The sequence below is a fragment of the Panthera tigris genome, chromosome D3 (genome assembly GCF_018350195.1).
Source record: "Panthera tigris isolate Pti1 chromosome D3, P.tigris_Pti1_mat1.1, whole genome shotgun sequence".
NCBI lineage: Eukaryota > Metazoa > Chordata > Mammalia > Carnivora > Felidae > Panthera > Panthera tigris.
The window spans coordinates 1,710,989-1,734,685 of record NC_056671.1 but is presented as its reverse complement, the minus strand read 5'-3'; the positions used below and the strand labels follow the sequence as shown (position 1 = coordinate 1,734,685).

Below are 23,697 nucleotides of genomic sequence, written 5' to 3'. Positions count from 1 at the left end.
CCTTAGGAAGACAGGCTTGACATGAAAACAAGAAGTAAAGAAACAGAACTGCCCGGGGCGGGGGGGGGGGGGGGATCAGCAGCGGCACACCCCGGGGCACATGTCACAGATTTAGCGACACAAGTCAGCAGCAAAGAGGCCGAGCCCCCATGGACCTCGGAGTGGGGTCAAAATGCGGTTACCAGATGCCCTGGAAGGGATACAAAATGCAGAGAGAACAAACACAGTATCTAAAATCTCTGAGCTTTTTTTTTTAAGTTTACTTATTTATTTTGAAAGAGAGATAGCACAAGCGGGGGGGGGGGGGGGGGGGGGGGGTGGGGGGGGGGAAGAGGGGGAGAGAGAGAGAGAGAGAGAGAGAGAGAGAGAGAGAGAGAGTGTCCCAAGCAGGCTCTGTGCTGCCAGTGTGGAGCCCCACACAGGGTCGATCCCACAAAACCACGAGATCATGACCTGAGCTGAAATCCAGAGGAGGACGCCTCATCGACTGAGCCGCCCAGGTGCCCGGTCTGGTTTTAAACAACACACTGTAAGACGTGTGAAGCAACATTAAGGTGGGTGCTCCTAAAATAAAGACCTTTTCTTTTCTTTTCTGAGAGTTTAAGTAATCTCTATGCCCATCGTGGGGCTGGAACTCACAACCCCGAGACCAAGACTTGCACCTCCAATGACTGAGCCAGCCAGGTGGCCCCAAAGGAAATTTTTTTTTAATATGAAATTTATTGTCAAATTGGTTTCCATACAACACCCAGTGCTCATCCCGGCGGGTGCCCTCCTCGATGCCCATCCCCCACCCTCCCCTCCCTCCCACCCCCCATCAACCCTCAGTTTGTTCTCAGTTTTTTAAGAGTCTTATGGTTTGCTTCCCTCCCTCTCTAACCCTTTTTTTTCCTTCCCCTCCCCCATGGTCTTCTGTTAAGTTTCTCAGGATCCACATAAGAGTGAAAACATATGGTATCTGTCTTTCTCTGTGTGACTTATTTCACTCAGCATCACACTCTCCAGTTCCATCCACGTTGCTACAAAGGGCCAGATTTCGTTCTTTCCCGTTGCCACGTAGTATTCCATTGTGTATATAAACCACAATTTTTTAATCCATTCATTAGCTGATGGACATTTAGGCTTTTTCCATAATTTGGCTACTGTTGAAAGTGCTGTCATAAACACTGGGGTACAAGCCCCCCCATGCATCAGCATTCCCGTCTCCCTTGGGTACATTCCTAGCAGTGCTATTGCTGGGTCGTAGGGTACATCTATTTTTTGAGGAATCTCCACACTGTTTTCCAGAGCGGCTGCACCAGTTTGCATTCCCACCCAAAGGAAATTTTCAAGGAAACTTCCAACTTCATGTTCACGGGCCCTACCCCTGGGCTCCCAGTGAAGCTATCCTTGAACATCTACCAAGGTCAGACGGACTCATTAACTTCAAAGCAGGGGTTCTGTTTCTGCCCCGGGCACACATTGAACATCTGCTTCATGAGCAAATAACCTTAAAAAAAAAAAAAGAAAAGAAAAAAAAAAAAGCTCAAGCATAAAGATAAGAGTGAAAGCTCAGTAAGTTCCCGTAAGATACAGCCTAGCACATTCTAAACACGTAAGATAGTCTGCAGCTCTCTGCAATGTCTTTCATCACGATGATTTGTAACCTTATGTCCTATATACACACATAACCTGGCAACAAATGTTCCCCAGAGCACGTTCTTCTTCATGAAGATTGTGTATCCTGGACAGCTGTCCTAACTGGGGCTTGAATAAAGCTCTCTTCCTTTTTCTTTAAATGTTTTGTAAAGGTTTATTCACTTCACGTTGATAGGTCCTTGCTCAGGGGGAAAAAAAAAAACAAAAAAAACAACAGTGGACAGAAACTCTGTGTCCTGGGGCACCTGGGTGGCTCAGTCAGATGAGCGTCCGACTTCAGCTCAGGTCATGATCTCACAGTTCGTGGGTTCGAGCCCTCCGTCGGGCTCTGTGCTGACGGCTCGGAGCCTGGAGCCTGCTTCGGATCCCTCCCCTGCTCATGCTCGGTCTCTCTCTCTCTCAAAAATAAATAAAACATAAAAAGAAAGAAATACTAAAGGAAGTCCTTTGAGCCGAGAGTGACTTTGGAGTGATCATCATCTGTAGGAAGAAATACAGAGCACCAGAAATGGTAAATCCAAGTGCTAACATCAAAGGTGCTCTAAGCACATTTTTCTCTTTTCTTCTCTTAATGCCCTTGAAAGACACAAGTTGTATTAAAAAAAAAACAAAAACAAAAAAAACCAGGGGCGCCTGGGTGGCTCAGTCGGTTGAGCGTCCGACTTCGGCTCGGGTCATGATCTCACAGTCTGTGAGTTCGAGCCCCACATCGGGCTCTGTGCTGACGGCTCAGAGCCTGGAGCCTGTTTCAGATTCTGTGTCTCCCTCTCTCTCTGTCCCTTCCCCACTCATCCTCTGTCTCTCTCTGTCTCAAAAATAAATAAAAAACATTAAGAAAAAAAAATTAAAAAAAAACAAAACAAAACCAATTTCACCAGATTACACAAAGAACTCTCACGATCCAAAAATGAGACAGCCCAGTTTTAAAAACGTGCAAGAGGTCTGAATGGGTATTTCACCCAAACAGACCTGGGAATGACTTAATAAGCACATGGAAAGGTGCCTGGCTGCGAGAAACAGTGGGGAAATGCCAATTAAAAGCACACTGAGGCAGCACACACACCCTCTCCAGAGACCTGACCCAGCGCGGTGAGGACGCGGAGTCTGGACGCGCGCAGGAGTGGGAAACGGTACGGCGGTCGGGTCTCCTCCCAAAGGAAAGAAAGAAAACCTCCAGCCAACCCGGTTATGCACATACGTGACGACATCCCTCACGACCTTGTAGCACGAGACCACTTAATCAGACCGCGTGTTTGTGTGTTACCGTGCAGGGGAGACACAGAAGTGGAAAATATGTAAAACACTACGCCACGTGGCGCTCGGGGCTCGGTTCTTTGGGTACGAACCCGACTGGGCGGTGCCGACAGGAATAAAGTTCCTTCCTGAAAGAAAAGCCTCGGTGTCACGACTCTCCGTGCGAGAATCCTGCTACATGACTTAGGGGCTCGCGTCCGGGATTCAGGGACGGGGCGTTTCCACCTCCTTCGCCGCCAGGGATGCGAACCTCTGGGCGCCGGGAGAGGTGGCCTCACCTGGAGCCAGCGGACCCCTTGATCCGCAGGAGACTGGCCCTCCCGGCACCGGGGTGAGGATCCCGTGTGCGCCAACGGAACCTGTGAGGCCCAGGAACCGGCTCGGGAGCACTGCCCGTAAGACTGATAAGAACCCGGGTTCGTTTGGGCAGACCCGCCCCACAAGAGGCAGAAGGGGAGTCTGATCACCTCCCGGAGTTGTCCTGGTAGGTCCACTGGGAACTCTCTTTCTCTGCCTTCTGCTGGCACCTCCCCTCTTCCGCCTTTCCTTCCCTTCCTCCTGTTTCTGCACCACTTGGGGGCGGCCTGCAGAACTGGTTCCTCGATGCCCAGGCCACCGGCAGCCCCTCCTCCCCCCAGAGGTCGCGTGTGAGACCACACACACTTCAGATTCCCCCGCCGGTGCCCCAGGTGAAAAGTAGACAACGGGGAACAAATTGTCTTAGCGGACCCAAGTAAAACGTATTCAGTGTTTAAGCTAACTTGAGTTTGTTGGTTTGAGACAGGCAACGTTTACCGATATGAAAAAAAAAAACAAAAAACTTTTATTCTACCTAGATTTGCTGAGGGTCAAATAAGCTCATGTTATCTCCGTCCCGATTTGTCAGCAAAAGGATGGCTTAAAGTGATGGCTGATTTCGTCTGCCTCAAAGTTTTCGTGGGTAATTGTTAAGACAGCTTTCAAAGTCCTTGGTAACCTAAAACGTTTTGCTTGCATGATAAACTGAGATTGAATTCATTGGATATCTAATGAGAGAAGAGGCTAAAGTACTAATTACTAGATGTAGGTTTGTGCTTCTGACTTGTTGCAAAAAACTAAGGATCTTTGGATCTGATGGAAAAAACATGCTTTGTGCTGAATGGATTCATAAGTTTGCCATCTAAAAAAAAAATTCTGATGCAACACAGAGTTCACAACTGGTTACTAGTTAGTCTCGAGACTAAGGTTTCGAAGAGTTAAAATTCTGCTAAATGTAGTTAAAACTGATAAAAATAAGAAAAGCAATGCTGCATGTAGGAAAGTAGGAGATAGGAAAGAAAGATATAAGAAATGGAAATACATTTTTGTTAAAGGTAAAAAAAAAAAAAAAAGTAATTTAGTCCTAAATGAGACTGGTTATTTGGAGAGAAATGGCTTGGGACAAAACCTAAATGCAAAGAAAATCTGTGGAAGTTTCGTGAAGGAAAATCTTTAAAAAGAAATTTTATGTGTGGTCAGGACGGGCTAAGGTTAAAATAAATGGATTTCAAAAGTACACGGGGTTGATGGGGGGTGGGAGGGAGGGGAGGGTGGGCGATGGGTATTGAGGAGGGCACCTTTTGGGATGAGCACTGGGTGTTGTATGGAAACCAATTTGACAATAAATTTCACATATTGAAAAAAAAAAAAGTTAAAAAAAAAAATAAAAGTACACGGGGTTAAGATGAAAATTCCTCGTCCTTTGATCCAAAGGCTGGGAAAATGATGGCAGTGCCCTCGGTGCCGGCCTCCAACTCCTCCACATTTGTGTTGTTCCCGTTCAGCAGAGCACTGGATGCCTCTGCCGTAGGAGGGAGGGACCGATACATGAAGGGCTTTCACTAAGATACATGGGAGCCGTTTTACTAAACTTAGCCCACTGTATGCCGAAAATGGGTATCCACACGGCTGACACATATTTATGTGGGCATTGTTGAGAAAGGCAGGGGACTAGACCTTGACTCTGGCCCTTTAACCCCCTCCCTCGACGGCCAATGATCAGTATGTAAGTTACCGTTGGGCCAAAATCAAATCAGGACCTCCTACGACAACCACAACCGGGAAAATCTTGCTTGGTCATACCCCATACCCCCAAGGTGCTACAGGTGGGAAACGGAGGGGTAAGAAAAACCAGGAAAGGCCGGGCCAGCTCTCGGAGGTAGAGTCAAGCCTGGGTAAGAGTGACTACTCCCAGCCCCTCGAGAGACCGACAGGGCCTTTGGGAGCCAGTCCCTCAGCCGGCCCAAAAGCGGGCCAGGAGATGAGGTTTCTCCTGGCAGGCTATGGGAAATGGAGACAAGGGACAACTTTCTTCCTTTTTCCTATAGATGGATGGGTAATTCCCCAACCAAGGCCACTGATCCTTTGGAATGCATTAAGATTCATTTGCTTTTGCCTCAAGGCTTGGCCCCAATACAACTGGAAGACGGAACTTGGCCTTCAGAGGGAAATATCAATGACAATACTATCCTACAACTGGACCGGGTTTTGCAAATGTGAAGGGAAATGAGGAGAATTCCCCTATGGTCATTGTTTCGGGGCCTTAAGAAAAAAATCGAGATATGTGAGGTGGAGCCTAATTTAATGGCAACCCTTTCTGAAGTCCGGCAATCAGGAGGGGACGCAATTAAGGGCCCTTTGCCTGTATCCAAAACAGACCTAGAGAAGGAGGAAGGGAAGCCTCCCACCTCAACCTCCTCCTCGCTCGGGTCCTCAATCTCTCTCTCTCCCTCTCTCTCTCTCTCTCTCTCTCTCTCTATATATATATATGTATATATGTATATATGTATATATGTATATATGTATATATGTATATATATATATATATATATATATATATATAAATACAATTCTGCTCCCTGCTACCCACCTTATCCAGGCCCTCCCCGTAATGTAACAGGCATGTTTCCCTTACAAGAAGCTAGAAGGCCAGAAGGAAAACCCTGACATTACAGGGTTTAATACAGATAAAAGGAGATGTAGGTAAATTTTCTGATCAGACAAGTATATGAAGGCTTTTCAGAATATTACATGTGTTTTTGAGCTGACCTGGAAAGATATAATGCTTTTGTTAAATCAGACTCTCAATGAGACAGATGTTTTGGAAAAAAAAAAAAATAAAAATAAGGAAATCTAAGATTTAGCCCTCAAATTATGCTAAATTAGCCACTATTTTACAAACAGAATATGAGAGCCCGATGGCCCTCCTGGAGAGGCAAGGGGGGCTCTCACTACACATTCGGCTATCTCCCCTGACACCCCTGAGGCTGAGACGATTTTAAAGGACAAATCTGTCATTCACTCAGCCCTAGATATTCAAAGAAAATGCAAAAATTGGCTGTTGGCCTTGAAGGGTCCCTGGAGGTGCTCTTGTGAGCTGCCAGCTGGGTGTATTACAACCAAATCAAGAGAAGAATTTTTTTAAAAAGAAAAGAAAAAAAAAGGAGGCTTAAAAAAAACTGAGGCCTTAGTCGTGACCTTATGTACTATGCCAGACTGGACTTCCCGAGGTCCTGGCACCAGGTGCCATTTAGGCGGCGTTCAGAGCAGTGAAATGAGAACCAAAATGAAAACCCCACAAGCCGTGCCCCTTAAATGGAGCCGATCACTGGAGACCTGAATGCCCTCGGGGACCTCTATTTTTTTTCATTTTTTTAATTTTTTTTCAACGTTTTTTATTTATTTTTGGGACAGAGAGAGACAGAGCATGAACGGGGGAGGGGCAGAGAGAGAGGGAGACACAGAATCGGAAACAGGCTCCAGGCTCCGAGCCATCAGCCCAGAGCCTGACGCGGGGCTCGAACTCACGGACCGCGAGATCGTGACCTGGCTGAAGTCGGACGCTTAACCGACTGCGCCACCCAGGCGCCCCCCTCGGGGACCTCTAAATGAGAGAACTTATCTCGTGTCCCTGGGAGGGACTGACCCAGGCCTGGGGCTTTTCACGGTGGCTCCCCTAAACCAACGGTCCATCAGAAACCCAGAGCCTCGGATAACTTCAAATATAGAAGGAAAACTAGTTGATTTCCTTCTTGAGACCGGAGCCACCTTTTCTGTCCTCCTTTCCACTCCAGGCCACTATCCGAACGTGGCATGACGATCAGTCTCCGGAAAACCTGTAACTAAAGTTTTCTCTCAGCCCCTGGAATGTGTATGGGAACGCTTTTTTCTCATTCTTTCCTGATGATGCCAGAGAACCTTACTCCCTTGCTAGAAAGGGACAGTATAACTTAATTAGAGACTAGGGTACGACTAAATCCAGGGCTAAATCACAATTATGTGAGTTTTTGGAAATTACTAGATGCTGTAGGCTGTAGATAGCGGGGTTCAGGAAAACAGTGTGCTACGTCGATTGTTAAAGGAGACTCGATCCCACCTACTCTGCCCCTCAAAAAGTAAACTGGGGCCTCGCTCCTAGACACGGTCTCCAGCCCTTGGAATGGTTACACACAGAGCAGGGCAACTGCTGTCACCAAGCTCACAGAGCTAGCAGATGATGAAAACACAGCCTCAGGCCTTTCATTTAGGGACAGACAAAACTTAGCAAATGGCCCAAAGGATGTTTACTGGAAAAAATTCGTCGGGGACAGTTGTGGAAGAAGTATCAGCCCGTGAAGTAGGTCTTAGAAATGTCCAACCACAAACTTGCTCTCCCAGGCAATCAAGGACCTGGAGGCTATCCAGGAAAAACTAACAATCAGGTTTCATTCATATGCCAAGGTCAAAGGAATCCCAACACCAGTTGGTATGGACGGACTCTTTTACTAGCTGAGTAGAGGCCTTCCTCTGCAAGACAGAAAAGGCACAGAAAGCAGTAACAGTTGTGCTGTATAGAATAATACCCAGGCTCAGCTTACCTAAACATTTATAGATTCACAATGGCGCGTGGCTACTTTGACCTTTCTCTAGTAGCACTCCTGGCCCTTGGGAAAGTTTCACACCTCAAAATGAAGCAGACTGTCTGCCTGCACTCGGCAAAACTCTGAGTTAACCTCACAAGCATTAAATGCTTTAAAAAGTTTTTGGTTTTTAAATTATGTTAGGGCCAAACTCTTGGAAACAGAGCCACCGTCACGTGGGTTATGAGCGATCCCCGGACATGTGTTGTTTACAAAGTCAGGGTCTCTCCTAGACTGTCTGGCAGGTTTGAACACCGTAGACATGATCTTAAGATGCCATCTCGTTGCTCAGTAGAATCTTTGTGGTTTTCTGTGTGCGTCTGCTGATGTTCATGCCGCCTCCTGCCCGCCAGCCTTCCCGTGGAACCATGCTGTGGGTCGCTCGAGGGACCCGTGGGTTGACTCTAACTGCTGTCCCCCGACACCATCCCTTATCAGCTTGAAGAAGCCAGAGCGGTCATCGTCCCTGTTCCCTAACAGCAGACACAGGCCCTGCTCCAGGGGAGGAATAAACAAGGAAAGGGTGAACCTTAGGCAGGGAGAGATCAGGGACCTTCAGGGAGGCAGACTGCAGCCGCAGGTGGGAGGCTGAAGGAGCAGGCGGGGTTCTCCCCTTATGAAATCCTTTGGGCACCCTCCCCCCACTATCAAGGGCATGGGGGGCGGGTTCTAAATGAGACAGACCGTCTCACCGTAAGACAACACATGCGGCCCCTTGCCTCTACCCTAACCACCTTATACCACTGGGTCAGGGATTACCTGTGAGTCTAACCCCTCTAACCAGGAGATGCCGTGTGGGTGAAGGAGGAAAATGTCCAACCCCTACAACCCCTCTGGAGGGGCCCGTTCACTGTCATTTTGTCCACCCCTACGCAGGGAAGTAGCCGAAGCGGGTCCCTGGGTTCGCTACGGCAGAGTGAAGCTGGCCTCTCGAAACTGGGAGTGCCTTCCTGACCCATCCACGCCGCGCAAGCCGACCACACACGGAAGGTTCTGCCACTCCAGAGGCTCTGGGAGACTGCAGCCCTGCCCTAGTCACTCCGGAAGCTGACTGGTCTACGCACGGCAGGAGCTTGAGGAACCCACGGTCCCATGAAACAAAAGACTGTCCTTATTTTCTACATGTTTCCTTGCTGTGAGGCACCGTCACGCCTTCTCGGTATTATCGTGATTCTTGTGCTACTCTTTGCCACAGGATTGGCCGAGGCTGCCCTGGCCGGCTAGAAATGGGGGAGGGGGAGGTTTTCGTTAGCACTCAGCTAGGATACTTCGTGGGTACCAACGTGGGGAAACGACGGCCATTGATCCCCACAAACCTCATAGTAAAACAAAATACCCCAGTCCCACACCCGGGGTTTGGCCTCTCAAAAGCTCAAGTATTGGGAAAAACTGTCCTGCCTAATGGGGAAAAAGTTCATCATCGTCTGTTAAAAACTTAACATGCCTAGGCCAAAGATTTTATAACTCAACTGGTGGGGGACCCCGGATCACCTTGAGCCAGATCCCCACCCTTTGTCTAACTTCTCTCATCTACGAGAGGCCTGGGACAGTGTCAGTGCAGCCGTCAAAGGGCAGGCTCCAGGTGGACTATACTAGGCATGTGGGGGACAGCCTATATAAACCTCTAAACCAAGACGATGCTCTTTGACCCCAAATAGAGGAATAGAGGGGTCTGAGAATCAAAGGGGGGAATGTGGTAGGGTCCCGTCCCTGAGGAAAGGAAAAAAGAAACCTCAAGGCAACCTGGTTATGCACAAAGGTGACAACATCCTTCACGACCTTGAAACATGAGACCGCTTAATCAGACTGCGTGTTGGCGCGTTACCATATACGGGAGGCAAAGAAAGAAACAATATATAAGAAGCTACACAGCGTGGCATCGGGGCTCAGTTCCTTGGGTACGATCTCAACTGGGCGGTGCCAGGAATAAAGTCGCTTCCTGGAAAGAAAAGCCTCAGTGCCGCGACTCCTCGAGAAACCTGCTACAGTACCGCCTGTGGACAACAGCTTCGCAGTTTCTTAAAGGGACACTTACGTGTGACGCAGGAATGTCCCCAAGAGGAGTGACGCCGAGTGTCCACAGTCGTGTCTGGGCGACGCCGTGGCCGCACTGCCCATCTTGGCTTGGACCTGGGATCCGCTCGAATGTCCGTGAAGTGGCCAGCGGATGAATGAAGCCTGGTTTACACTAAAAAACAACAAAAAGGAACAAACTAGGGATTCATGGTACAGAATGGGGGCACCTGGGCAGCGGGAGGCTGGACTGACCGCGTGGGCACGAAGTGTCCAGAAAAGACAGGGAGAGCGTTCTGCACGCTTCCTAGGGCGCGTGCGTGTGAAACGTCCTGCCCCCGCAGGGTGCGGGGTTACACGAGCCTGTACGTTCACCGCAAATCACAACTACACCGCTGTAACCCGGGAGCTCGCGGGGGTGGGGGTGGGGAAGGACACCTGTAAAAGCTCCGAGGCAGGCGGTCCGCTCCGGCTGCAGCCCGCGGAGCCCCAGGCCTGCCGGCGAGCAGCGGGCGTCGGCTCCGGGTCTGGCCCCGGCTGCCCCGCGCAGGCACAGGACTGGGGTGCGGTGCGGGCTGGAGCTGCCCGGCTGGGTCGCCGCCCCACCAAAGCCACCCCCACGCCTGCGGGCAGGCCCTGCTGGGGGCTCCGAGCCCCGAGACGGCAAACCCCCCCAGCGCCTGCGCGGCGGGCGGCGCGGACGGCCACCCTCCAGCCGCACCGCGAACTCGGGGTCCGGCCCCCCGCCCCGCCTCCGAGGCCACCTGCCTGCCACCGGGGTCGGGAGCCCCAGGCGCCCAGGGGGGAGCGAGCGGCGGGCGGAGGCCGACCTGCGGGCGCGCGTGTGTCTGCATGTCTGTGACTCCGGCCGCCCGCTCCGTCCCCGCCCCCGCCCGAGCCGGCCCCGCGGTGGGCGGCCTGGGAGGTTCCCGGCGCCCCTCCCCCTCCCGTGTCCCGGGCCCGAGGTCACGCCCGGGTCAGGCCTCTGGAGCGCTCCAGGCGGCCTTTGCTGGAACTTCCCCCGTGGGGGAGTCCGGGCCTGAGCCTGCCGTGCCCTCCGCGCCCCGCCCCGTGCCCACCGGCCGCCGCGAACACACGGGAGCAGCGGGGCCGGCCAGGTGCCGGGCGCTGTGCCTCCACTCACCTCACCAGCTCCACGTGCCCTGCGAACCGCTGCGGGAGGCATCAGAGGACTGCGGCCCCCCCTGCACCAGCTGGGGCCTCCCCTTGCACCGGCCTGCGCCCCTTCCTCCCCCTCCCCCCACCCCCGCACCGGCCTGGGGCGCCCCGGCCCCCCTGCACCGCCTTCGGTCCCCTATGCACCAGCCTGCAGCATGGCTGGCACCTGACCGCCACGATCACCGGCTGTGCCACCCTGCCGGTGTGAATTGCACCCCAGGTGTATCCTGTTTTAAGGTCGTGAGAGGGTGTGACTGTAGATGTGCCGGTGTTAATAGAATCTGTTGGGAGAGGTCAGGGGAGAGGACATGACCCCAGCCGACCTCAGGCCCCCTCTGCTCTCCGTTCCCTTGGTGGGAGCTCATTTCCAGGCCGAGGCCCTGAGAGGGGCATGTGGCCCTGAGACCGTGTGGACCCTGCAGCGCCCCACCCTGGGCTGAGGCGTCTCCGTGAACCCCAGGATGCTGGCGGCCTGGCCCGAATCTGCTCCGTCTGCCCAAGACAAGCCTGGAGAGGAGCGCCCCCGCGTGTCGAACCTACCACCTGCACCTCTGGGGCGCTCTGCCTGCTTCGCCGCCTCTCCCTGCTCCCCCTGCCTGTCTGGGGAGCTCCCGAGGGCTCAAACTAACACAATTCATTTTGCTTTGTCGCCTAAACTATATATAAAAAGTATAAACTTAGGGGCTATGTTACTGAGTGTGTACATCGAGATTGCAGTTTGGAAGGACACTCACTGTGGAAGGGGCCTCAGAAGAGGGAGGTAACGTAGGGGAACCTAGTTCTGTGACCTGCTCTCTCCAGGACTGTTTTCCCTTCCCTTTTTGGAACTGTGGTTTTTGACGTCACTTTCCAACACGGTTAGAATTTAAGAGTTACGGATTAAGGAAATCCCACTGAAGAAAAATTCTGAAAGGGGATGAAGAGATACAAAGGATAAACAGCTCAGAGCACGGGGGCAGGAGGACCCCCCCTCCCCCGTTACTCAAGGAGATTCTGTCTGGTGGACATAACCACCGAAGCCGCTGACTCTGAAATGTAACCCCAGTTCCCTGAATCAGCGTTTGCCATCAACAGCAAGGACCCGGATGGGCTCCTGCATAACACACCAGGCACCGAGCCTTGTAATCGCAACGAAGACGCCCAACATCGTTAAGTGACATTATTATACACAATAACGGCCACAGGTAAGAGTGATTTTCTTAGTAGAACAATTTATTAATGGATATGCAATAGAATATCTCCCCCCAAAATCTTTCCAGAAATGACGAGACAGAAAGTCAGTTTGGTTTCGGTTCTCTGGCAGTTTTTTCTTTATGTAAACATAAAATATTTGAAGGAATGATCAAAGTAACAAGGGAACCCGTAAGTATAGCTTTTGTAATCTGATCTCAAACGGGTGCTTGGGGTCCATGCGTACAGCAGCGCTACCCCATGACTGACTTCGATGTTCTCCTAAACAGAAATCAAAAGGCTTTTCCTGGACTCCAACTACAGAAGCACAAGTTTGGTAAATCTCGGAAGAATGACCTGAACAAGGGCAGTCGGAACCGTTGCCGGAGGCGAGGCTAACGAGCCAGAGCTGGAGAACGCGCCCAGCCGCACACAGGCCGCCGCCAGCACAGAGCGCTGCTCTGCACGCGGACGCGATGACACAAACGAGTGCACAAAAGTTGTGCTGATGCAGGCATGATCGCGAAATATTTAAATGTCCTTCAAGGCGCGTCTCCGACTTGTGCACACATAGCGAGCGGACCCCGTTGACGGGCCATGTAAAGACTTTTTAAAAACACACGTTGCAGCCAGAGCTCTCCTCTCCTAACTCTGAGCACTCAGCGGTGATCAGCACGCACATGAAGTGCATCCATTCAGATCCGGGTCTAAGCTAAGCCATCGCGTGCATAAATCAGGAACGAGTGGAAGTCATAATCGTATTACATAAAGAGCACGGTTTCCGGACCGCTCGACTCATTCACGCTTACTGTGTGGAAGCAAGCGTGGCTCTATCAGTTTTCAAGCCGATGTCAGGATGCAGGCACGCGCTTACACGGTCAATCGCATACACAAGGAATGAGAGCTTGGCGCCATTTTGAACACCCTTCACACCTTCACCCACAGTCCTGACCAGCTGCCGTCTCACAGAGGTCCGCTCCCTAGTAAGAGCCCACGCGTGATACACGTCAAAAAATAAACCGTATTATACTAAGAAACATTACCGCGCGATACAAATGTTGAATTATCATGGATTCCTATGAACTTTGGGAATCTACTTTTGCAGTTCAGCAGAACAGTAAGCACTTACCAAGAGCATTTATAAGTAATCTGTACAGCAGTTTACATTTAGAGGAATTAACGTCTGGGAGTAAGTTCCTTGAGTTGAGAAAGTACTCAGTCTCGGTCTTCTCACCGTCTTAAGTTCAGACCTTATTGACGTACACAGGGACACACAAACCTTATTTCTAACGAACAAAGAAGAGGCAGTGGTCTCGCACGGGCAGTAACTAATTTATTATCTCGGGCAGCGGAACAGGTAGGAGTGGGCCCAGTGCAATAATGGAGACTTTCCCGGAGGCCGTCAGGTGCATTTTTTAACCTTGTGAACAGAAGGCACTTGAAAGTCTTTTCGGGGGCTTTGCCGCCGATGTGTGCTATGCCAACGGCAAACTTGGTAAACAACTGTGCAAAGAAGGCTCTAGTCATATCATGACGCTTCCTATTTACTTCAAAAGGCAATATTCGATATATAAAAACGGAGTAAATTAAGATGTTAATATATTAAACAATTTATAAACATTTAAAATTATCGATATCTTACAAAACAGTTCTGTGACGATACAAATTTTTGTTACGAACAAAACACGAATGAAACGGAGTACAAAAACGACTCTTAGTTAGCGTGTTAGCTGGGGGACGGGGAGGGAGGAAGGCTCAGACCTTAAATCTCATAGCTTCATGACATAAAATATTCCTAATTAAACTTCACATGTACTTTTAACACTGAAATACAAAAAAAAAAAAAAAAAATTGAAATTTTCAATCATTCCTTGTTTTAAGGCCACTGAAACAAGTTTCACATTGTTAGTTTTCGGTGATGTGCTCTTCAGAGTCCAAGGACGTCTGGGTTAGCTCGTCACACCCATCCCGCTCCCGGACTTTCACTAGACGGTGCATCCGTGGCGCCTCCCCCTGGCCCTCAGCAACGAGACCGGCGCCCAGCACCACACGTCACGGTGGCTGGGGCTCAGTCACGGGACGGGAGGGCGCGGGCTCGCCGCTCACTGAGCCTGTGGTCTGACTCCAAGGACGGTGGCTCTCGGGATACGGTCGCTACGACAACGTTGTTGCTAGGACAATTCCAAGGATCACAAGCAAAACAATTACACAAATGATAATGCACATCATTTTCTGCAAGATAAAGAAAAAAACATTAATTAATTCGCATAATTTGCCAGGTCTCAAAGGAAAGAAATCGCTAATGTCATTTCTTCACAGAATTCTCCTGGAATTTGAGTTTAAAATGCCCAGTCCCCAGGTCACAGGACAGGGAGGGGCGGGGAAGCAAAGTTCCAGAGGCAAAGCACCGGGTGCACGTACCGAGTTAACGGAACTTAATAAATCACAGCAGGTGTTGCTGGACAACAACCGTGGGCCCCTGGGGGGAAGGCGGCGTCTACCTGGCACCACGTGGGGTCCTCAGCGGACACTTTCTACCGATCACACGAACGTTGCGAGCCGCTCTTCCTCGGACGCGCCGCACGTCTTTTTAGAACTTTAAACGAATCTACTTCCCATTTGCCTAAGACGGTGTCGCTTACACGCGTCTTTGCGCTGAGGCCCGATGCACGGACGCACGAAGGCAGCAAGCTTACTCAGCCCTCCGCTGCGCCTGTGGCCCAAAGCGGGCGGCACGGCACTTCCGTGGTTCCTCTGTCACGAACACGTGTCCTGCACACCTAGAAGCTACGCTACCTTCGGCTTCAGAGCCGGTCTCCTCCGGGGGACCGTCCGCGGGAGAAGGGAAGGAAGGAACAGAGATGACGGGCGGGCCGTCTGGGCGACCCTGCCTGAGCGCACGGCTCCGAGCTGGCGCACCAGCACCTCCATCAGCCACCGCGCGCTCGGACGGTCTGCGCGGCAGGCCCCTCGGGAAACTTCCGCTCGGCTACCCAGGGACCGGGGAGCTGCCGTCGGGACACCCCTCTCCGTCCGACCCGCACACGCGCCCGGCGTGAGGACCGCGGCCCGGCCGCCCGCCACGCGCTCCCACAGACCCCGCTCAGCACCTTGATCTGAGACGGCCTCTTCCTCGGGCTTCCCAGCAGCGGCCACCCTTCAGCTCCGGAGCCTGCTCACCGCACCCGGGTCCCCCGGGGAAATGCCACCCTGGGCGCGAGCTCTGACTTCCGGGGCCCGGGGTGCTGGCCCTGAGGGCGTCTGGGCCCCCCTCGCGGGTGCACGTCCTCCCCACCGGCCCCCGGTGCCGCTCCCCTGAAGCCCACGCCGGCCGAGCTCCTGCACCCAGATCTCCAGCTTTAACAACCATTCTGTCCAGCGCCCTGCTGCCAGCTGCACCCACACGCGTGCCCCTCTCCTCGGCGGGCGGGGCGCCACCACCTCCACCTCGTAGACACAAACGCGGCAGGGTGCGGGCCCTGCCTGCCTCCTCGGGCGGAACGGAGCGCCCCGCCCACGCCGCTGGGCGGTGGGCATTCGGTTACCCACCAAGTGCCTCCGCCGCAGGGCCTGGCCCACCGCGAGGCCCCCCTGCACCACCTGCTGAAAGAATAAATTACGTTTTCTAACGTGTAATCACGGACAGCAACCACTCGTGTATAAAAGAAATAACTGTTGGTGTAAGCTTTGGCGCGTCTTACCGAGGATTGTTTTGCGTTCGTATTTAAAGACACTAGGGTAGGGGCGCCTGGGTGGCTCAGTCGGTTAAGCATCCGACTTCGGCTCAGGTCATGATCTCACGGTCTGTGGGTTCGAGCCCCACGTCGGGCTCTGTGCTGACAGCTCAGAGCCTGGAGCCTGCCTCGGATTCTGTGTCTCCCTCTCTCTCTTCCCCTCCCCCGTTCATGCTGTCTCTCTCTCTCTCTCAAAAATAAATAAAAACATTAAAAAATTAAAAAAAAAATAAAATAAATAAAGACACTAGGGTAAAAACCAGCCATCCGGGCCCACGGCCCAGAAGCCCACTGCTCCCTGAGGGGTCACCCTGAAATAGGGGCGCCCGGAGGGGCTCAGTCGGCTGAACGACTGACTCTTGATTTCGGCCCAGGTCATGATCCCACAGTTTCGCAGACGTGAGCCCTGCGTCAGGCTCTGTGCTGACAGCATGAAGCCTGCTTGAGATTCTCTCTCTCCCCGCCTCTCTCTCTGCACCTCCCCGGCTCACGCTCTGTCTCTCTCGAGATAAATAAATAAACTTTAAAACCTGTGTTCATTTAACGGCATTACCTAACAACATCGCTGGGTCCAACCTAAGAACGAATTTTAATCTTTAGTGTAACCAACATGTTATGACCACTAGGAAAAATTAAGAAAGCACGTATTTTTAAAATTATATAAAAATAGCTCTTAAGTGCTATTACCCTGGCAAAGAAAATCATACACATCATTTTTCCCAGCACCAGGAAAGCCACACAAACGGGCTGTCCCAGGCCGAAAAGCAGTGGCGGGACCTGGCCGCACGCGGGGTCCCTGTCTCCCGTGCCATCTCCCTTTGCAGAAATAAAGGGCCGGCCTGGTGCCGCAGTCGCTTTCGGAAAGAGACAACGAATTCCTCAAGGACTGCCTGTCACCGTCCCGGCACCTGGCACTGCAAAACGACAGTCGAATGACCACGGCAAGACACCCTTCTCAAGGGACACGCATGGGACAGCGTTCCACGGTCACGCGAGGAGGGCGCTCCCACATGGGGAGAAAACCAGAGGAAAACACAAATGTACCGGAGTCTGGAGAAAGGGGACAGTCACACAGTGAACAAAATAAAGTCGCTTTCGTCAACGACAGAGACCTTCTCCCCAGAACGTTGTAAACTGACCGGCAGGCTGACAGCACAGGCTCGCACGACAGTCAGGAGGTACCGGAAAATGGACGGGATGCCAGCTCGTGGAACCCAGGGAGATGGGAGGATTTTCACCCCTGGACTTTTCTTTTTTTTTTTTTTTTTTTTTTTTTTTAACGTTTTATTTATTTTTGAGACAGGGAGAGACAGAGCATGAACAGGGGAGGGCCAGAGAGAGGGAGACACAGAATCTGAAACAGGCTCCAGGCTCTGAGCGGTCAGCACAGAGCCCGACGTGGGGCTCGAACTCACGGACCGCGAGATCATGACCCGAGCGGAAGTCGGCCGCTTAACCGACTGAGCCACCCAGGCACCCCACCCCCGGACTTTTCCAGAAAACTCCGGTTCCCTTCCCTCCAAGCCAGTCACACCACAAGTGGGGAGGTCTCACAAAGCAACTGTTGCAAAAGCGAAAACGTCAAAGGTGCGTTAACCCGCGAAGTGCTGGCCAACGGAGAAGGCACCACCATACCGTGGCCGTTACATGCAGGGTGACCAGCGGGCCGGGGGCGCGCCTGCCACGCCAGGCGGTGCGAGCGCCCCGGAAGCTGCATCGGGCCGCAGGAGGAGAAGGCCCCGTGTAAAGATGCCCCCCACCCGCCCGTTCACCCTCCGTGTGTGCAGCGGCGGGACCGGGCTCCGCTCCACTGGCGGCTGGTATTACTTTTAGGTCAATGAGGACTGGGCAAGCATCACTGTTAGCTAATTGGCAAAGTTAATAAGTACATTAGTTGATTAGTTACTTACTGCCTCGCTGGCAGGGGGGGCACGCACACTGACGTTGTCCACACCATCATTTGCCAACCGATAAGCCAATAATTAGAGCAATTATGGCAACCACAGCCACTGACACAGCCACAATTATCCACTTTTTCTGTCAAAGAAAAGCAAGCTGATTACATCATGGTAATTTCATATCACCACATTAGAAGACCTCATTCAGTGAAAATAAAACGATCCACGGGAATCTCTTAACATGTAAGTTACAGGACAGCTAATTAATTATTCAGCAGCTTTTAGTTCTTAAAAAGGGTGGTTTTTCCTTGAATAAGGTCAGACTGTTTGGAGACGGTTCTAGAAGCCTTAGGACCAGCAGTGAGCGAGCCGCAGGGTCATGGCATGCGGGTAAGTTCCGAGGGGCTGAGACGCACACGTGCTGTTCTCTCACCTCCCACACGCACAGCCACGGGCCCAGCTCAGGAAGGAAGCTAAGAAGGCAGCGGCCCACGTGATCAGCCCCCGCCCTCCTTGGTCCCGTTTGCTCAAGGTGGCGGTGGACTCCTCCACGGCTCCCGCCAGGCCCCAGAAGATAGATCGCCCGCCCAGGGAAGGGGACGGTCACCGTGTGAGCGGCCGCGGCCGCGGGGCATCTGAGAGCAGGGTGACAAGTTCAAACAGGCAGTGGGGGTTCACAGGTCAGGTGTTCACGGACAGTGGGGGTAAGTTCGTTTCTGAGCGGCTGACGCTCGCCAAGGACGGTGAGGCCTCGCCAGCAGTCAGGGTGGAGACGGGTCACGGCACCGTCTGTTCACAGCGGTCATCTCTTCACTCAAGTTCTCGCTGGCCGGCCCGCTGGTTGGGTCACGGAGAAGAGAAGAGAACCGCCCTCTGCCAACGACTCTGTCACCGAGTCCCCCGCGCCCGGAAGGAGGCTGAGAACTTCCCGCGTGCGCCTCATCACCTCACGTCCTCTGGGAACGTTTGGAAAAGCAGGAACACGGTGACGTCGGCAGCCCTGCCTCCCGTCTCAGAGAGAATGACCACGTGCAGAGGTGCCCCAGGAGAAGCAGGGCCCGGGCTTGGCCGGGTGAGCCGAGCCCACGCGTGCCTCCCGTCCCGCGTCCGCGTTCAGCCCGCACGCTGACTCCTCGCACAAACTGTCTCCCTTCCTCTCTCCCCGGCACCCCGGAACCGCCTCTTGGTAGGGCCTTTGTGGGCGACGGGCAGCGGGCAAGCAGGCTCCCAGGAAGGCAGGTGAGCCCGCACGGCCGGCCCGCAGGACGGGGCAGCACGGCGGGGGGCTCTGTGTCCACCTTCTGCACTTGGGGGGTTGGGGGTGGAGGAAACCCGGGAACTGTGGGGAGAGTTGTCTTGTCTTGGAGTCAGGACTTAACTTCGCCTCTCTGTTGTGTTCTCACAAGAGCTCTGCCCACACACGGCACACGCAGAATTCACACACTCCGACTCCCAGAGCCGAGCGGGGCCGCTGCAGGTGGCTTAGGCCCGGTCTCGGGAACTCTCTGCCTCCGGACCAGACGCGTAGCCAGCAACCCAAGGAAAGAATCGAGTGTTCGCTGCACAAAATGCGCACCCGACGGCTTTGAGAACCTCCAGTCCCGTTAGCTCTGCGTTACCCGCCAGCTGATGGCCCACGACACAGAGGACTCGAGAATGGGAGGCGGCCAGGCTGTGGGTTTCGTTGCTCAGAACACAGTCACGGCACGTTCACCGAGACAAAGTCTAAAACCTCTTAGCAAAAGAAGCACTTCAGTTGTAAAATGAAATAAGAACTTAAGCAAGCATTTATTTCTTGGAATAGCTATTAAGTCGGGCTACATCAATAAAGAGAAATGAAGAGAAAAATGCGCTTCAAGTCTTAAAAACCAAACTCACCCTTCTAGCTTTGCTGTGATATTTAATCGCCTTTTTTGTTTCTTCTTTAGCGTGTTCTACATAGTCTGCGGCGTTCATAACGTTTTTTTCTATGTTGTTGATCATTTCGCCCTAGAAACAAAAAGTTTCAAGCTTAGAGGATATTCTCCCACGACTTGAGCGCGTACCCCCAAGGCCGCCACAGCACCAACGACATCTTCACGTGGACGCAACGTGCACATGACGGACACCGAATGTTTTTCACGCTTACGAGAACACGAGAACATTACAAATGTGCCGACGTGATGATTAAAATGTAACTTACACTCTAAAAAGCGTGAACAGGGATGAGAGGGATGGGCCACAACGGAGCACATTCTGAGACATGCTTTCCCACGTGCGCTCCTTGTGACGGCGGGCGCAGCCAAGGAGAGGCGGCTAACTCGAGGCGAGACCAATCTCTTACTGTTACCACACACACACGAGGGACAATGACGTCCTTTCTAGTGCATAGGAACTTGTGCTGATTTCTTTAAAACATCGGTCTGTGTGACACTAAGTTTGCCGAGTGAAGGGAACCCGTGGCGCGAGGCGGGCGCAGGGAGGTGGCGGGGAGGGGACAGCGTACCTGGCTCTCTGTCCACAGCAGACACAATCTGCAGCAGTGACGGCGCAGCGTTAGGAGAACGACGCATAATTAAGTCACGTGCTCACCAGCTCAAGCTTACTAGCGGTTTTGACTATACACAGAGTTTGAATTAGGCAGGTCAATGTAACGCATCCCTAACCGGCTTCTAAAAGCAAACAACGAAACAAAGCTGAGAATATGGCCATTTCTCTACTGGAGCTTCACGCAACATACTTGGCGTGGAGCCATTGTAATTAACGCCGGAAGCACGCTAAAATCTTCCACGATTACAAAAGCAACGCGGCGCCCTTACGGCCTAGCCGCTCCCTTCAGAACACTTCCGGAGAAGCAGCTGGCAGAAACACACACTGCTCGTGTGGCCTCGGCGAGGGCTCCCCCCCGACCAGAAAGGGGGGGCCTGCCCGTGGTTGCTCGTTTCCCCTAGCAATCGCACGGTATCTGAGGTTTTCACGTACTTGATGATAAACGTCTCCGAAAGGTCGGGGACCCACGTGGAGAGTGAGTCCCGCACGCGGATGGGTTTCCTGTCGTCCTCGTACAACCCAGAAAACAAGCCGGCCAGGGCTTAAGCTTCTCCTGGGCCGCTCCTGCCAGAGCACGCCCGAAACCAGCCTGCCAGCGAGTGAGGACAGATCTAGCTAAGAGGTCCGACGCGGACGCTCCCAGGGCACAGGCGTCAGCTGAACCTGACCCCTGAATCCGCAAGCGGCTGCGAGCAGGCCTCACTCGCTGGTGCGACTGCCACGGAAGGCCTGAGGGAGACTCACGGGAGCCAGAACAAATGAATGCACACACCCAACGGGAACACGTCGGCTCGTGGTTTACACCAGATTTCAGGTCTGTTAAGAACTGCCTACGCTGCTTCCATTGTCTCGCGGGGGAACCTTCGCAGCCCCGGGGTGGCCCGCCCTCCCGGCCTGCCAACCGGACAAAGAACACCACGCAGAGAGCGAGGCTTCTGTCTGTGGCATGGACTAGGCCCCTCGGGGCCTACTCCTCCAGAGACTTTTAAAACCTCTCTCCCAACTATTGTTCTAATACACGTTCCTTGTAAAAACGTGGACGTACACGTGTCTTAGAGAAGAAACCTAACATCCCCACAGCTGCACTGTTGTTGTCTGAGTTGGTACATCTCTTTCCTTCTGTGCGCACAGTCCTATGGAGCCGAGTTCACGCACGTACACACGCGTGCGTGTGTTACACACGACCGTATCTATACAGATGTGTATAAACACACGTAAGATGGTACAGCTGCCTCTTCACTCAAAACTCCAGCACGATACCTGCACGTCTCACTAAAAATCTCCCTGATGAAAGTCTGCCGCCCGTGGCCACCCGGTCGGTGGGCTGTCGTGTGGACACACGTAATGCGAGTGAGCGAGCCACGGCCTCCCCGCTGAAAGTTTGAGCTGTTTCCAGCATCTGCCTCACGAGAACACTGCACTCAGTTTCCAAATGTGGAGAGCGGATCCGGAGCAATGGCTTTCTCGGGTACCTGGACCCGACACTTCACCAACACCAGGCGTCCGTCCCAGACAAGGGAAAACGTGGGCGTTACCTGGGTCTCAACGAACATGGCCATGTCCGTGAACATCTCGTGTAGCTCCCGGATGCTGGTCTCCAGCTTCATGATGTCCTTGTGACGAGACTCAATTTCATTGAGAGCTTGTCTAGTGATCTGTGAATCTGATATAATCTTGGGGAAACAAAGGCAAGGGAGAAATACTGATGAACTCAGGGCGGCTCGGAAGAGAAAGCACAGGCACGGGAATGCGGCCGCAGCCCCCCAGGCACTCACGTCTGCGGTGAAGACCGAAGGGCTCCCGCTTTCCAGCATTTCTTCCAGCTCCTCGTCGGTCGTGGTTCTTCCAGCTGTGAGATGAACACAGGCCCCGCTCAGAACGAGCCGACACTTACAATGACCGTTCGGGGGTGCCTGGGTGCCCCAGTCGGTTAGGCACTCGACTTTGGCTCAGGTCATGATCTCACGGCTCATGGGTTCGAGCCCCACGTCGGGCTCTGTGCTGACAGCTGGGAGCCTGGAGCCTGCTTCCGATTCTGTCTCCCTCTCTCTCTGCCCCTCCCCTGCTCATGCTCTGTCTCTTTCTCTCTCAAAGATAAACATTAAAAAAAAATTCAAAATGACTTTTTCAACCAGAAGTTAGCAACTAAACCTGAGTTAACCTTTTTTTAAGTTTATTTATTTGAGCGGGGAGGGGCGGAGACAGAGAGAGAGGGAGAGAGAGAGAGAGAGAGAGAGAGAGAGAGAGAGAGAGAGAATCCCAAGCAGGCTCCGAGCTGCTAGCATAGAGTTGGACGCGGGACTTGATCCCACAAACTGTGAGATCATGACCTGAGCCAAAATTAAGAGTCGGGACGCTTAACCGACTGAGCCACCCAAGTGCCCCAGTTAACATTTTCAAGCAACATCGTTCTAGCCTTTCAAATAGCTTTCTTGGGTGAGTGTTAATGATGAGAGAAATTAACATAAGACTAACAAGCAGGAAAAACTGGAAAACTCTCATAAAAAACCTTATAATTGGAATGAATACAAAAATCTAATTTTAGTAGGAATGAGAACTCTAAAAAGGGCGTTGACACGTAATTTTTTGGCACAGTGGCTTTCGTAAAAGTCTAATTCTGGCTTATGGAAAGAGAATACCAACGTATGTTATCAGCATTTATTAAAAGATTGTAAATAAAGACTGAACATTAGAATCAGATGCTTTAATACTTGCTATGTTTTGGTTGTTAGTATGTTTCCTTGAGTTGAACGTATTCGTATTCTCGATGAAATACAGTCACAGGTTTTTGGAAAAACTCGGTTGACAATCGTTACGTTTTACAATTTGTGTCACACGTAAAAAAAGTTAAATGAGGAAACGTCGTGATCACAGTGTTCACGGCAGCATTATTCACACGGCCACCGCCTGAGCCACAGACACACGGGGTCCACGCACACAGCACAACACAAGTCATCCGGGAAAGAGGGGACATGCCAGCCGCGTCAGTACGGCCGAACCCTGAAAAATCTACGTTAGGTGAGGGAGGCCAGTCCCAAAAGCCCGTATATTGTACGATTCCATTTACACGAAGCGTACAAAATGGGCAGATTTGTGGAGGCTGGTGGCAGTCGAGGGCTCTGGGGAAGAGGCACGGGGAGGACTGATGACAGGGGCAGTTTCTTCCAGGGAACGAAGATGTTCCAAACTGGACTGTGTGGACGTGACAACCACGGACCTGCCCACTCTGGAAATCGCTCGTGTGGCACGTTAACTGGATCCCAAGAAGGCTGTGGAGATGCCATTTATTTATTTATTTATTTATTTATTTATTTATTTTTATTAAAATTTTTTTTAACATTTATTTATTTTTTAAAAAAATTTTTT

At 52.2% G+C, this 23,697-nt stretch overlaps 2 protein-coding genes across 6 annotated transcripts in view; both read right to left on the bottom strand.

Annotated features, from left to right (window-relative positions):
- Positions 1 to 7,407: 7,407 nt before the first annotated feature.
- On the bottom strand, positions 7,408 to 12,861 carry LOC102951796 (protein argonaute 2-like). Its single transcript, XM_042962796.1, has 4 exons — positions 12,793 to 12,861; positions 10,260 to 10,739; positions 9,844 to 9,996; positions 7,408 to 7,695 (listed from the first exon to the last, which is right to left on the bottom strand). The coding sequence occupies exons 1-4, from the start codon at positions 12,859 to 12,861 to the stop codon at positions 7,618 to 7,620; spliced, it is 780 nt and encodes a 259-aa protein (XP_042818730.1). The 3' UTR covers positions 7,408 to 7,617.
- STX2 (syntaxin 2) overlaps positions 12,192 to 23,697 on the bottom strand; it is a 36,072-nt gene continuing 24,566 nt past the window's right edge. For 2 of the 5 annotated variants that reach the window (XM_042961658.1, XM_042961660.1), the window contains exons 6-10: positions 23,410 to 23,600; positions 22,107 to 22,180; positions 21,867 to 22,004; positions 19,681 to 19,791; positions 17,815 to 17,941 (exon numbers count right to left, since the gene is read on the bottom strand). In XM_042961658.1, coding sequence (XP_042817592.1) covers positions 17,861 to 17,941; positions 19,681 to 19,791; positions 21,867 to 22,004; positions 22,107 to 22,180; positions 23,410 to 23,600 — 595 coding nt within the window. In that variant the 3' untranslated portion in view covers positions 17,815 to 17,860. Of the gene's footprint in view, positions 14,403 to 17,814; positions 17,942 to 19,680; positions 19,792 to 21,866; positions 22,005 to 22,106; positions 22,181 to 23,409; positions 23,601 to 23,697 lie in introns of those variants that run through there. The other 3 variants (XM_042961659.1, XM_042961662.1, XM_042961661.1) reach the window with 3 other exon arrangements.

Bases quoted from the DNA above. Each gene is read 5' to 3' on its own strand.
- LOC102951796 (XM_042962796.1), bottom strand. From the start codon at position 12,861: ATGCACTTCATGTGCGTGCTGATCACCGCTGAGTGCTCAGAGTTAGGA. The intron at 9,997-10,259 runs GTGTCCTTCCCC...GTTGTTTTTTAG, and splicing joins CTGCCTCGGAGCTTTTACAG to TGTAAACCAGGCTTCATTCA. The intron at 7,696-9,843 runs GTAAGTGTCCCT...TCTGTCTTGCAG, and splicing joins GGGACATTCCTGCGTCACAC to AGGAAGGCCTCTACTCAGCT.